The sequence below is a fragment of the Siphateles boraxobius genome, unplaced genomic scaffold (assembly GCF_051911475.1).
Source record: "Siphateles boraxobius isolate OS27281-9 unplaced genomic scaffold, OSU_SipBor_1 12, whole genome shotgun sequence".
Taxonomy (NCBI): domain Eukaryota; kingdom Metazoa; phylum Chordata; class Actinopteri; order Cypriniformes; family Leuciscidae; genus Siphateles; species Siphateles boraxobius.
Genome location: NW_027508722.1, coordinates 35,852,442 through 35,867,266, shown reverse-complemented (window position 1 = coordinate 35,867,266; position 14,825 = coordinate 35,852,442). Strand labels below are relative to the sequence as shown.

Sequence of the window (14,825 nt, the reverse complement as noted above, 5' to 3'; positions counted from 1 at the left end):
TTTCTGCAACAATAAAAATGTAAATGTACCTTCTTGTTATCATCCAAAACAGTGTTCATGTTCTCAATCCAGACCGCATCAATAGGCCCGTCGAAAACGATCCACTGACGGTCGTCTGTGGTGCACTGGGCCTGTTGTCTGAACGAGGTGGCCAAAACGCCGTCTGACCACTCGTGACTCACTGGATCAAAACAGCCATATAGCTGTCCCATAGTGATCGCCTTCGGATTAATGATGCGGAAATCTACCGCAAACTCTTCCATCAGCCCTTCTATATAGACAAATTACACAAACACAACATGATAAACATGCTTGGTTATGAGTCCACATCATTTCAAAAAATAGTTGATGCATATGTATATATTAAGACTCCCAAGTTTGGAATAATTAAGATATTTTGGTTTTTGAAAGAAGTCTCTTATGCTAAGCAAGTCTGCATTTATTTTATCAAATATACAGTAAAAAAAAAAAAAAAAGGACGCAATGAATTCCCAAAATGTATTCCGTGCACATTGTGATATTTATTTATTTAATGTAGAATGTTTTTATGTAGAATATTTACGTGGCTCTATGTGGCCTCATTAATTGCCCCTTGGGGACAAATAAAATGTTTTGAAATTGAATTGATCAAAATCACACATTTAAAAACATTTAAGATGCCACAAAAGATTTTTATTACAAATAATTGCTGTTCTTTTTAACTTTTTATTCATCAAAGAATCCAGATTTTTTTAATCACGGTTTCCACTAAAATATTAAGCAACAAAAACTGTTTCAAATAATGATTATAAAAATATCCATTATTAATAATTTTGCACTAATAATAATTGATAATAATTGAGCAGCAAATCAGCATATTAAAATGATTTCTGAAGGATCATGTGACTGAAGTCTGTCATAAAGATGCTGAAAATTCAGCTTTGCATCACAGAAATAAATAATATTTTAAAATATATTCAAATAGAAAACAGTTATTTTAATAATATTTCACAATATTACTGTTTTTATTGTATTTTTGAACAAATAAATGCAGCCTTGGTGTGCAGAAGAGACTTATTTTTAAAATCATAAAAAAACGTCTGAAAGGTAGTATATAATATACACAAAAGATTGATTAAAGATAAAAAAATAAATTAAAAAAACGTATTATGGCCTGATTACCGTTATAAAGGTCTCCCAAAGCTCCAGCCAGAACTTTATAAGCTGAAGTTTTGCCACCCATTGGCTCGCCAACAATCATGAAGCCGTGCCTGACCAGCATCATCTCATACACCTGCACACACAATAAAACTCTTCAAATGTTTGCTACAGTTTTAGTTATAAAAACAAGGTCTGACTTAGAATTAGCTTATTCTTTTTGCAACAACTTCAAACAGGATCACCCAATCACATTTCTTAGTTAAAATTAAGTTTTATAAAGGTTTTGCATTTAAAATAAATTTGTAGCTGGATCAGTGCTCATATATAACCTACTTTCTAAATGTTTGAATCTTAAGGCAGAATTTGTAGGGGGGGAAAAATGAATGAGTAAAGATGTGACAGATAAAATGTTAATTGAATGATCAGATTTTGTACTTGTATGATTTTGCTGATGAACCACGGTACAGGCTGCAGTTTCATCCTGGCTATGTTGTCGTCCAAAGCTTTTAACAGTAAATCATAATCTGGTTTGGGCAGAACCACTCCAGGAAACAAATCAGTGATGATTCCCTAAAACACACACAAACACACACACACTCATTAACCACACGCAAACTCATTCAAAATGAATATGCTAATTACATTCACACACCTGAAACAGTGGTAAATCCTGCGCGAGGAATTTGGCCATGTTGACATCCATGAGAGCTCTTAGCAGCAAAACGCTCTCGTCTTCCTCTGGGTATTTGAGTTTCAGGTTTCCCGCTGCAGTCAGGACTGATTTCACTGCACGCATCCCGTAATCGTAGTGCGCTTGAGACGAGAGCTGCTCAGAGCACAAGCGATACGTCGCCACAATCTTCTGAGCCAGGCTGGAAAACACAAAACCAGTAAGTAAAACAACTGGAACTTTAAATAATAGAACCCACCAAACTAAAAAACAGTTCAGTTTTATTGTCTGGTTTGACCTGATTTTACCTCCGGGAAGCTGTGAATCCCATTGAATAAAGTGATATCTCTCCAATCAGTCCATAATCTGGAACCATCATTGCAACTGTGCGGAACAAAGCCTACAAACATATCAATATAGACACAAAACATGGAGAAATATAATAACTTGGCCCATTTTTTAATTGAAATTAATTTAACCCTGTAAAGCTCTTGTTTATCTCAAAGTGTTACAAATGGAGCCAAACAACAAGAAAATTACAAGATGGAAACCTGAAAATGAACATCTTGCAAGTGATAATTAAGTATTTGGTGTGTTAAGTATTTCTCTGTAAATAAGTATGAGCATGTTTGTCTTTGGTTACTTTCAGGTTATCGGGTAGTTCTGCTCTGCCTGCGTATCCTGGGTTCATGGTGATAAACACACAGCAGGTTGGGTTGAGAGAGAGCTCGGTTCCTTCAAACATAAATGTCTTCATGTCTCGCGCTATGGCCTGCTGAATACTCATAATCTGCTGAGCGACCACAGACAACACCTCCACCTGAACGAGAGCGAAAACACAGCTGATAAGCAAACAGATAAGAGTTAACATACTATTTGTTTAACTTGTTAATTCAGCGGTCACATTACCACACTTTTTGATAATCTGTGGTGAAGCTATGGCGTTTTATTTTGCAGTACTGACCTCTATTCGGTTGAACTCGTCGAAACATGCCCACGCTCCAGACTGTGCCAGACCCTTGAAAAACTTACTCATCGCTTTGTAGTCCAGACCATCAGAACAGTTGAACACCACACACTAAACACACATTTACACGTTTGTCACTTACATACAATAACATTAACAATAGTAATCAGAGATTAAACTGAAATAGTAGCTTTATATACGCCGTAAAATCCTTTTGAGCACCTGTTTGGCGAGTGCTTTAGCCAGATCTTTAGTTGTCTCTGTTTTTCCAGTTCCCGCAGGACCCTCTGGAGCTCCGCCCAGATTCAGCTTCAAAGCGCCCATCAGAGTCCTGAGGACCAATCAGCATTCAGCATAACAGACGTAACAGAACTCAAAACTCCACAAGTACGCCCGGATCATTAAAGAGCTCAACACTATGAATAAAATGAAATATTATCAAAATGTTCTAGTGTGTGTTTATGTGAGTGCACCTGTAGCAGCGATCAGTTAGTGGTGTTATGACCAGGCGCGGTGAATTGCCGAGATATTCATATCCATATCTGATCACAGTGGTGATCATCCTCAACATGACTTCCCCGTCTTCCCAGAAATACCGCAACTGGGAAATCCACTGGAAATCATTCAGAGATGAAACGCCATCCTGAGCCAGCTTGCACACAACATCACGTGCTGCATGGAACAAAGGGGCAAAAGTTATTAACCATATTAGACATCAGAGACAACACCTATGGAATATAGATGGGACCATTTGATGCACACTGCAAACAAATACACTACCGCTCAAAAGTTTGGAATAATTAAACAATTTTATGTTTTTGAAAGAAGTCTCTTATGCTCAACAAGACTGCAGTAAAAAATAATAATATTGTGAAGTAGTATTACAATTTAAAAGAATGGTTTTCTATGTGAATATATTTTAAAATGTAATTTATTCCTGTGATCAAAGCTGAATTTTCAGCATCATTACTCCAGTCTTCAGTGTCACATGATCCTTCAGAAATCATTCTAATATGATGATTTACTGCTCAAGAAACATTTATGATTATTATCAATGTTGGAAAAAGTTTTTGCTGCTTTATATTTATGTGGAAACTGTGACACACTACCATTCAAAACTTTAGAGCAAGTAAGATTTAAAATAATAATAATATTCTTTTATTCAGCAAGGACGTATTGAGTTGATCAAAAGTGACAGGAAAGACATTTATAATGTTACAAAAGATTTTTATTTCAAATAAGCGCTGTTCATTGAACTGGCCATGATGAAAATGGCATTTACCATGGACATCGATGACGATAAGTGCACCCAGAGTCATCCTGGCCCCACCTGGCAACTTCCCTCTTACCAGCTCGACTATATCAGCGATCTGAGCATTGCTCTGCTCAACGTAAGCCTGAAACACATGCATAACAGAAATTTCACACACAAAAAAGACCAGCAGCACTTAATCAAATCTGTTCTGAATGTGTTTGTGTGAGTGTCCTCACAGGTAGTGTGTTGTTCTGTATAGCATCAGATACTTCACTGGTCCAGTATATGCAGGACGCACAGATCACCACCTGACCGGGCCACAGCAGCACCCACTTCTTCCTAGGCATCTGAAACATGCAGAATCAAACACACATGATGCGCTGATCATATTCTACATGTTTATAAGTCTTTGTGAGTGTCTATACCTCTGAGTACTGCTCCATTCCTTGCTTTATGACGCCTCTGATGCTCATCAGCATTGTGTTTTCAACCTGCAGAAGCCACTTCTCAACCATTCCCTAAAACACACAGGAAACATATTACACATTTGCACAAGCGAGGAAATCTCAGGAAACTTTACATGAAAAGCTCATATTTTACTCCAAAATCAAAAGAAAGAAATAAGAATTTTATTTTGCATGAAGAAAAACTGTTCTTTTTTCTTTTTTTGGGGGGAGATTCACCCCTTTTATTTTTCTCTCTGTCTGTACCTTGGCTTTAGCAGGGAAGATGGTTTCTATGAAGGGGACGATCTCTTTCTCTGAGCTGATCATTCCCGTGATCTCCAGGTCAGGGGTGAATTCTAGTTTAGCGATGCCCTCAAAACACTTCTTAAGATGAGGCTGAACACGCAGTGGATCCTTCGTCTCAGACAAGATCTCCAACATCTCATCATTAGATAAGAAGAAAAACCTATACAGTGAGAAATTAAGAGTATGAGAGAGGTGACTTATTTATAGTGAGTCTGAACATTAAACTGAGATACCTGAGAGTGTTTTAACATCTTTAAGAGGTAGTTTAATCTCACCGAGGGAAGAAGAGTCTCTTTGTTTCCAGGTATGAGTTCAGACCCTGCTGTATTTCCTCCAGAAAGGTGTTTGACTCCTGAAGGCGACCCAGCATGTTAGGCTGCTTTGTGGCCACTAATACATGTGTGTCCTTTAACTGTCAAAATAAAAAAACACATGGCATGCTCAATAATGTACACTACCGGTCAAAAGTTTGGAATACTTATATATATTTTAAGAAGTTCTTTATGATCACCAAGGCTCCTTTTATTTAATCAAAAATACAGTAAAAACAGCAATATTGTAAAATATTATTACCATTTAAAAGGACTGTTTTCTATTTGAATATATTTAAAATATAATTTATTCCTGTGATCAAAGCTGAATTTTCAGCATCATTACTCCAGTCTTCAGAAATCATTCTAATATGCTGATTTGCTGCTCAATTATTATCTCATTAACCTTTGAGAGCTGTTGGAATGACATATTAAAACTATGGATTTGGATATGGACATTTTCGTGTGCTCTTGCTATTATTAAACCTGATGGTTGTCAGATTTGGTGCTGGTCATTAGCTGTATGTACTGTACAGTCGTACAGTTAATAACAAATGCAATCACACACACCGCTTCAGCGACAATGTTTTTCCAGTAACTGTCTACGATGGCAAACTTGCGTCCATTCTCTGGCATCTGGGCGATGATGTCCTCTGAGCTGAAGATGGGCTCTAGATACATCCACATGCTTTGACACTGCAACATCGCATCCAATATATCCTGCATGCACTGCAACTTCTCCTCCCATGTCTAATGAGAGACAAAGAACTATTTAAAGGGTCGAGGGTCTTATTATCATTTTACAGGGTCATATTATTTACAATATTTAAATCATATTATTTACAGAGTCATACTGCAACATGCACAACTCAAAACTTCCTCCCCAGTCCACCTAGAATTTTTTTTCATTGAAACTAAACTGCACAAGTTTTCATTGGCACTGTCATTTCTCATTCCATAAAATTCGGGTTACTTACATGTAGACTTCTTAAAGGTACAATAAATGGACATGGAAACTTGTTTTGTGGCAAGAAATGCTTATGCTAATTCTATGCAGGTGAACAAGCTGTGAACCTTTGCATCGGCCTCGATGGGTTTGATGAATGGAGACCCTCTCATTGTCTGAGTCTTGATGATGTGATCATCTAACAGCAGCTGAATATCATCGACCGCCGCTAAAACACTTGTACCCTTCACAAACAAATACACACGCACAAACACAGAAAGACAGAGAATAAAGTTGAGGAAATAATGTTGTTAAAATAAACAGTAGTTTAAAATAAAAGCCAACACATTTTTTAAATAATAATAATTTTAGATGATCAGTAATGATTCAGCCACCAAAATTGAAATTTAAAGTTTTCATTTCAGAAACCTAAAAATAAAAACAGTTAAAATATAAACTTTTAAATGTACATAAGGCAGTTTTATATCAGCTTTTTAATTATCAAGTCGTCAAACGGTGGCTGTAAAAAAAATAAAAACTTTAAACGTACATTAAATAATAGTGACAAAAGGTTAAGTAAAATATAATGAATATGTAATATAGATTTTAACAAAATGCCACTTTCATCATGCCACATTAAAGTGTATCATATGAAGTGTGTTTTACCGTGTCCTTATATGGGGAAAACCCAAAGCGGAGCTCGGTCCACTCCTGTTTCATTTTCTCCAGGGACTTTTCCAGAGAGTATTCTTTACTGGCGGAAGCGCCAATTTCCTCCAGCCTGCAGACAGACAGAGAGATACACATGACTAAAAGAGTGATAGAGAAGAGAGAATAAAAGAGTGATTCTGACTAATTCCGACTGCATCAAGCAACATGGTTTCACACTACAGATCATTTTCAAATATCAAAGGTAAGCCTTACTGGTCTGAATATTTCGACAATCCGAGCTCCACCATCTTGACGAGTGGGGTGTCCTCGTCTGGTTTAACATCAAATCCCACTGTATTACTTATCTGATATCAGCCAAAAAAGAAAAAAAATACAAATAATTCACATCCATCAAACAGTGAGGAAATGGTATGTAAATAATGGTAAATAAACCATCACAAAAAATAGTATATCAGATCACAATACATTAACACATTTTTAAAACAGTAGTTTGGCTACCAAAGCCATTTATTGTCATAAAGCAGAATTTAGCTTAATACAGCACTTTTGAAGAAAAAAATACATAAACTATTCAAAGGAAGTCAAATGTCAAAAACGAGTGTCCCTTTGAACATCTGTGAGTTTCACTAATAAACAAAGCGTTATGTATACTACTGTCGTACCATCTCCCAGTGTCTGTCCTTCAGGCCCGGATTGCAGATAGTTGTCAAAATAGGCAGGTGTTGTTTGAATTTGTCAATCTTTTTCTTGAAGTTTTCCGTGACACGTCCGGGAGCCGTCCGCTCTGAGAACGTCTTTGAAAGTTTATACATGGTGCGCCACATGTTTCCTAACTCCTCTGACACCGTTTCTGCATTCATGTTTCGGAATGGACCTCGAGTGCAAATACAGAAGACTTATGAAACACACACACAACAATAAACATATACAGTCACATGCCAAACTGATTTAAATGCTTAATTTATATCTTTGAGATCCAGGAACAGTTGAGACACAACAGGAAAAAAAACAGTTGAGAAACAACATCATCGACAGGACAAATGGATGTCTTTCTTTATTATACAAATGTTTGTCCAATCAGATACAATAATTCCAACAGGAAATATGACCGCATGTGTTTTACCATTCATCCAAACATCAGATTTGGTCTGAAAATCAAGACCTGTGATCCACAGCTGGTCGTACGGCTGTTTCTTGGCCATTATTGTTTGTAAGATGGGAAACTGACTCTGTTCTTTGTCCAGCAAACTCTCTTCTTTATTAATGCCCTGAAATAAACACACATTTTAACATTTCATTTAATCAAAAAAAGACTTATTCATAAAAAGTCTTTCTCTTGTGTTGACTCATCTCCCATTTTTATTTTTATTTTTATTTATTTATGTTTTATCTGCATTGCATTTGACCCAGGTATCTCTTGGAAAAGAGTGATAATATCAAACACAAACCTCTATCTCTTTGACAGTGGCTTCCAAGCTGATGCTGATCTTATTGAGTTTCTCCACATTGTACTTATTCTCATCCAAAGTCATCTTTTCTTTCATCTTAAAGATGTCCACATCTTTGTCCAGAACCTTCATCGTCTCCTCTAACTTCCCTATTCTGAGGATGAAACGTATGATAGCCTCATGGTTTGTTTAAGCTGTGTAGTATGTGTTTGGTGTGTGTGTGTGTGTCCGTGTTTAAGCACCTTTTCATCAGATTGATCTCAGCCTGATCTTTCTGATTGTTCAGTTTATCCTTACTGAATTCAATCGATGACAGAATCTGCTCAGGCCAGTCGATCACAGTGCTGAACAACTTCTTGTCCTCCACTGTGAAGAAAGAAGTCTTAAGGATTTTTAAAGAAAAAGTGTTCCCACAAGACCCAGACTGCCCCAAATGCAGAAGGCAAACACACACTGAAAGATTGTGAGTGAAAATCAGGTTGAAATATTAGTAAAACTGTAATTGAGTAGTATGTTGTAGCCATAGATAAAGTATTTGCATGCACACATTACCCAGAGTAGTTTACCTGTTAGGGTGGCATAGTCGAGCAGGAAGTTAAGTCTCTTGACAGCTTCCTCAATCTCATGGCAGAGTTTGTGTACGGTTACTTCACTTGTGTGTTTCAGGTACTGATTTAACTCCACCAGCTCCTCTGTGTTACTCAGCTTGCTCGTGATTCTGTCCGTAATCTCATCGTAACGACGGCAGATACTATTGTAGAATAATAAATGCTATATGCTATAAACGGTACTGTATATAGTATAATATAATACCTCATACAAACTATGTGTGAAAATAGCTAATGAAACTGCTATCAACAAAAAAATCAGCTAAAAACAATCTCCTTCCGTTTAAATAATGTGACATGTTTTTGAAGGCAACAGGAAGTTTAATAAGAAAAATAATGAAATATTAAAATTGAGGCAAGTCACTACAGGTAAAACTATTGTTTTTTCAGGTATTGGTCAATTTTGATATCTTGAGATATTCTCCTTCCATAACTTGTCTTATTCAGACTACTGGAAAGAAAACATCCAAAATACACATTTAAGTTTTTATTTTATTACACTTCATCTATTTGCAGATTTTAAATTATAAGATATAGCTTTAAAGGCCATTTTCTTAAAATGAGTTTATTCTCAGTCAGAAATCTCACTTTAGAAGCACTTTCATACACCAAACTTTACGGTTCAATTTCTATCTATATTCTAAAGGGTTTTACAGAGGGGTTTGTGTATATATTATTTGACCCATTTATATTACACTTTATTTCTTAAAACATGGTGATAATGTATTTCTGGCTGTTGACAGTATTTTCTGAGTGATAAAAATAATTATTCAAAATCCCCTCTGTAAAAACCTTTAACTTTAAAATGTCAATAAAACGAAAGAAGAATTTTGAAGCTGGCTTTGTTGTAAAGAACATTTCAGACTGTTTCCACCCACCTCTTGTTGAGTTCTCGGTTCTCCTCCATTACAAACGTGGTAAGAAGATCTATGAGATGCTCTGCCTTGTCACACAGATCTTGGTTCAGGTTCACCGCATCCAGACAGAACAGGGACAGAGGGACTGTCACATGCAGTGATGTGATCTCCTTCCACACGTTCTGCACACCTGTGATTTTCTACAGAACACAAAGTAGAATCATCTTGCTTTACAAGGAAGCATTTCACCCTTGTGTTGTCTATAAGGCTGCAATGCACACACTAGAAAAGCTACCTTAGTAAAGCCCTGCAGTGAGTGTTTGGTTTTAAGGAAGTTCAGTATGTCTTGACGGTCCAGTGAATCAGTGTACTTCTTATATACATCCAGATACCTACACAAGCACAGACAAACTACAGTGTGATTCAATCTTAATTTGAAGCTTTTCTACTGGAAAAAATGCTTTCCGAATGATAGAAGACCTCTGGGGCCCAATGGTGTTCCTCTGAAAGATCTCTCTCGCTCTGTTCATGATGTCTATTACCAGCGACTCGTTGGGTCTCACTGAGGGCAGCATTAATGTTTCTCCAAACTCTGGGAAAAGTTTACCTTCCACCTGTAAGAAAAAATCACTCATTTGGATTTCTGGATTAAAAATTATGGTTTAAGTATGTACTAGGTTTAATTTTGTGGGCCTAAACTCACAAGCTTCATTAAAAGGGATAGTTAAACCAAAAATGAAAATTAAGTCATCAAGATGAATAAAAACACAACATAAAATACAACCCTTAGAAATCCCCCAAAAAAGTGTCAGTGAGTTAAATTGAGTTAAATATCTCCAGGGTGGAACTCCAGTTGTCAGATGACAGTTAGAATGACAGATGACAGATGTAAACACAATGAACATGACGGACATATACACCAATTTCTTACATATCATGTGGCGTTATTATTAATCTTGAAAACGCAATCTTAATCTCAAAATTTGTGTGCAAATTGAGTTGCAAGAATGTACAGTCAAGCACAGAAGATCAAGGACAGGATTCTTGTTAAATAATGCATTAAATTTAGGTTTGTTTTCCACCAAACCCTATAATATACCCCCAGAACATTTAGAATATAAAGCACGTGTCACATGGGATCATTTTATGATACTTATGCATACATTTTTTAATGGTTGATGAGCCATTCCACCGAAAGGGTGACCTTTCTGTCCCCAGGACATTATATGTATAAAATTGCATGAAAATTAACTCTAAAATACATTTTATTATTAAGCAAAATGTCCTGCACATTAAGCTAACTACAAATTTAAAATGTATAATTAAAAACTTTAATAAAAACTACATAGAACATTAAAAAAATTGCATTTTCTGCATGTCCCCACTCTACATCTCTAAACTTTACAATGAAATATAATGATTCAAATCCTTCAGAAATCTGAATTTTTTTGCATTGTTGTGTGACTTTATATCCAATCTGCTTTAAAATGAAAAAAGAAAAAAACATTTGATCTAATATTTTAGATAAAATACACATTTTAGTCATGTCCCCGGGTTTTCACTCAGTCCTGTTACCCTATTACACCCCCCTCTGAAAAACTGTGAATATTCCACAAGACACATTTTCAACAGTAAGTTGCATCATCTGGATCTTCTGAAGGCAATGGGAAGACCATAAGTTAGTCTTCTCATTTTAATTTCTGTATATTTGATGAAATTGTAACTACGACTGAGAAGGTCAATCTCAACATACTGTCCTGTTACATAAACTGTTTCTTAGATTTTATTTGTTTATTTTAAAAATATCAACTTGTGGTAAGGCACTAGAAATGGCTCAGTGTCCTCATGCTATTAGCATGTACTATGTGGCCATATGCCAATTATTTGATAATTTTTTGCTTAAAAACTCAATCCTGTTACTTTCAGTCCTGTTACTATTTTTTTCATTTTTCTAAAAAAATAAAATTAAAACCACTGTTTTTATCAGTTTTGTTTGGCCCATCATTTATACAATTATTTAATAAATTAAATTATTTAAAAAATATATAAACTTGATGCTTCGGTCTTCTTTAAAATGAAAAAAATGGCTTTGTGTTCTTGCCTTAATAGTGATTTTATTGTCACAAATATCAATTTTTGGAACATATAACCAACAATTTCTTTAAAATAAACACTTTCTTGTGGGGAAAACAAAGGAATTAATTGACATGCTTTTAAACTTGCTTTTTAAATGGCACATGGTTTTCGGTAACAGGATTGAGAAAACATGCGTCCATCTTCTGCTTAAACCTTGTAAAAAAAAAAAAAAAAAAAAGTTGCCTGAGATTGACCAATGCACATTTTGAATAATTAAATGTGTAGTATTAGATTCAATGTTGAAAAAGATAAAAATTTAAGTTTAATTTTGAAGACTTACAACAAGCAAATGTCACCCATTCGGTGAAATGGCCCTGATGCTGTTTGCTATTCACTGCCATTATATGGACAAACGCGAGCATGACATTTTTTTTTTAATTCTCCTTTTGTGGTTCTGCTAGATATTTAATTTCCATTGTTTGTGTAAAATTATGACAAAGTGATTGCGTTTGTGTGCATATTCCAGGACCAAAAATAACTCTTACCAATGTAAGTAAAGATTGGGAGCCACTCAATCTGAACTTTGCAGACATAACATGAGTCATACCAATCCTCTCCACTAAAGAAAATATCCTTAAAAAATTTACACTATAGTATAACTACTATAACAATAGAAATCATCAGGGAGTCCTCTTTTTGCTAAATAAAAGTATATGTGTGTTTACCCGTGGTATGTTGTGGGCGCTGTTGATGATCTGTGTGAACGCTTGTTGTATGAGCTCCCAGCAGCTCTGCAGAGAAGGTTCAAATGCAATTCTGGGGTCCTCGAGTCTTAACTTCACCAGTAACACTGGATGCTGTGTGTACTGCAGCTCATTAAAACACTCCCCAAAATCATTACCATTCTGCAAAAAAAAAAAACATTAAAAAAAACATAAAAAATCAAACCGACCTCATACTTTTGAATGGTAGAGTAAATACAGAAACAATTAGGCAAATGAACTGTATTACTTAGTAGAAAAAATGTTGAATGTATATTATTAAGAACTGTTTATTAATGAATGCATGTCTGTTTTTTAAAAGCCATAGAGATCCACAAGACAATAACCTAGAGTGATTTTTACAGTGGTCAAATTGCTGTATTTACTGCTTGATAAACATAAGCATAATTACATTATTTAGCATTCATGTAAACACTATGTACGAATTCATCAATGGGAATGATTTTGTTGCTAGTGTCACTGGTTTCAGTACCTGATGTAGCTGGAAAAACTGCAGCAGATCCTGTAGTGATGCGACCACCAGACTGCGCAGCTGCAGTGACATCAGTGCAGCCACACAGAAGAAGAGTTTTTGGGCCTTTACCGGGGCGATGCTTGCTTTCTTCGGCACCAGTGGCAACCACGAGTCTTTAAAGGTCACAAAAAGAGAAGCACAGCTGGGCAGCCAGCTACACAACACAACAAACACACACACACACACAAACACACACACACACACACACACACACACACACACACACACACACACACACACACACACACCAGAGGAAACGGGTGATATGTTATATGTAACTTTTCTTTAAAATATGTAAATTATTTTTCTTTAAAATTTTACCTTAATTTTTCTGCTTGGCTGTATATCAAAATTCATTTCTTGAGTTGGTGTGTTCATGATATCGGTTAACTAATTTGATTTATTTTCTGTGCTTAAGTGAAAGATATTCTCAAATGTCTAAATCTTCAAAAGTTAAAAGAAGTCATATTATTGTATAAAATTTACATTTAAAATTCTGTAATAAAAGGGTGTTTAAAAACTGTTTTTGAGAGGTAAAATATGATCGACAGAAATAAAAGTCTCACACAAACCTATAATTAAGGCTTTAGAAACTTGTAATATAGTACACCAGTCAATCACCAACTTTACTTGTTATTGACTGATTCATTCAGTGAAGGATACGTCAGACTGAAATTCCCACTTCCTGCAGTATATCTTCTAAACACTTCACACTGACTATTGCTGTAGAGCCACGGACACCCTTCGTGTTAAAGCAGGTCCAGATTGCTCTTTATTTCCCCATTGTTCAAACCCTCATTCAAAACTTTAAAAGCTTGTATTGTGTGCGATTCTCTGGGTAGTTTGAGGAGACCATGGATACAGAGTTGAGAACAAAGGTAGCCAAGACGAAGATAACTATTTAAACAACAACACACTCGCTGACCTTATACAAATGTAGATTTACCAGAGTCCAGTAAATGTTCAGTTTATCTCATGAGGGCATCAGGACATTGCTATGACTAATTAATAAAACAGACAAGCATCAATAGTTTAATAGTTCATGTTATATTCTCTTATCCATAAATGCAAATTTGTTTTGTTTAACTCCAAGTAACAAAGAGTAGTACTGAGTTGTTTCTGAATAAATCAGAGTGTTTGAATGAATGGCTCAAAAGACTCAGTCATTAAGATAGAGTGAGTTGTTTCACCACTAAATGAATCAGTGTTTTTGAACAAAACAGTTGAGTCGTGATGAATGATTCACTCATAAAGACAAGTCACTTGTTTGTTTGTTAGCAAGTTAAATTAAACAAAAATGAGAAATGTTTTAGAAATAGTTTTAGTCTTAGTGAATGATGATAATAAACCGTGAATGAATCAGTGCTGATGAACAAATTGGTTGAACGAATGATTCAAATGACTCATAAAGGCAAGTCATTTGTTTGTTTGTTCTCGAACTCATGAACGGGGCTGAATCAATGATACAAATGGCTTGTAATTTGTCGCTACCTACCACAGTTTCAATGTAACCTGCAAGAAGAAACACTTCTCAACCACTTACAAACAGACTGACAGTCTGTCGGGAACAAACACAGAAAATGATGATGACTATGAAAAGCCCAGCGCTGTTGGACTGTTATATCGGCCCTTTTGGAACACTGCTCGACCAATCAGATTCAAGGAGCGGAACTAACTACTGTATAAAGTTCTATAATTACAGCTTCCTGGAAGTCCAGCTCTTCCTTTGCGTGCTTAGAGATGTAATTATAGAGCTGGATTCAGGTGACTACAGTTACAGGTTTACAGAGAACATGAGAATGAAACCTACAGACAGTAAATATATCA

General features: G+C 35.8%; 1 protein-coding gene across 5 annotated transcripts in view; it reads right to left on the bottom strand.

Annotated features, from left to right (window-relative positions):
* The window catches only part of dnah3 (dynein axonemal heavy chain 3), a 46,217-nt gene that overhangs the window by 18,490 nt on the left and 12,902 nt on the right, over positions 1-14,825 (bottom strand). For all 5 annotated transcript variants that reach the window (XM_077219316.1, XM_077219315.1, XM_077219314.1 and 2 more), the window contains 28 exons: positions 12,957-13,152; positions 12,428-12,607; positions 10,107-10,240; positions 9,922-10,018; positions 9,648-9,826; positions 8,728-8,912; positions 8,404-8,527; positions 8,162-8,315; positions 7,837-7,981; positions 7,376-7,587; positions 6,966-7,057; positions 6,708-6,822; positions 6,170-6,286; positions 5,666-5,845; positions 5,060-5,196; positions 4,743-4,944; positions 4,458-4,550; positions 4,269-4,379; positions 4,060-4,174; positions 3,251-3,449; positions 3,000-3,108; positions 2,775-2,888; positions 2,454-2,630; positions 2,119-2,210; positions 1,793-2,012; positions 1,576-1,710; positions 1,162-1,273; positions 30-271 (listed from right to left, as the gene is read on the bottom strand). In XM_077219316.1, coding sequence (XP_077075431.1) covers positions 30-271; positions 1,162-1,273; positions 1,576-1,710; positions 1,793-2,012; positions 2,119-2,210; positions 2,454-2,630; positions 2,775-2,888; positions 3,000-3,108; positions 3,251-3,449; positions 4,060-4,174; positions 4,269-4,379; positions 4,458-4,550; positions 4,743-4,944; positions 5,060-5,196; positions 5,666-5,845; positions 6,170-6,286; positions 6,708-6,822; positions 6,966-7,057; positions 7,376-7,587; positions 7,837-7,981; positions 8,162-8,315; positions 8,404-8,527; positions 8,728-8,912; positions 9,648-9,826; positions 9,922-10,018; positions 10,107-10,240; positions 12,428-12,607; positions 12,957-13,152 — 4,168 coding nt within the window. The remainder of the gene's footprint in view (positions 1-29; positions 272-1,161; positions 1,274-1,575; positions 1,711-1,792; positions 2,013-2,118; positions 2,211-2,453; positions 2,631-2,774; positions 2,889-2,999; positions 3,109-3,250; positions 3,450-4,059; positions 4,175-4,268; positions 4,380-4,457; positions 4,551-4,742; positions 4,945-5,059; positions 5,197-5,665; positions 5,846-6,169; positions 6,287-6,707; positions 6,823-6,965; positions 7,058-7,375; positions 7,588-7,836; positions 7,982-8,161; positions 8,316-8,403; positions 8,528-8,727; positions 8,913-9,647; positions 9,827-9,921; positions 10,019-10,106; positions 10,241-12,427; positions 12,608-12,956; positions 13,153-14,825) is intronic.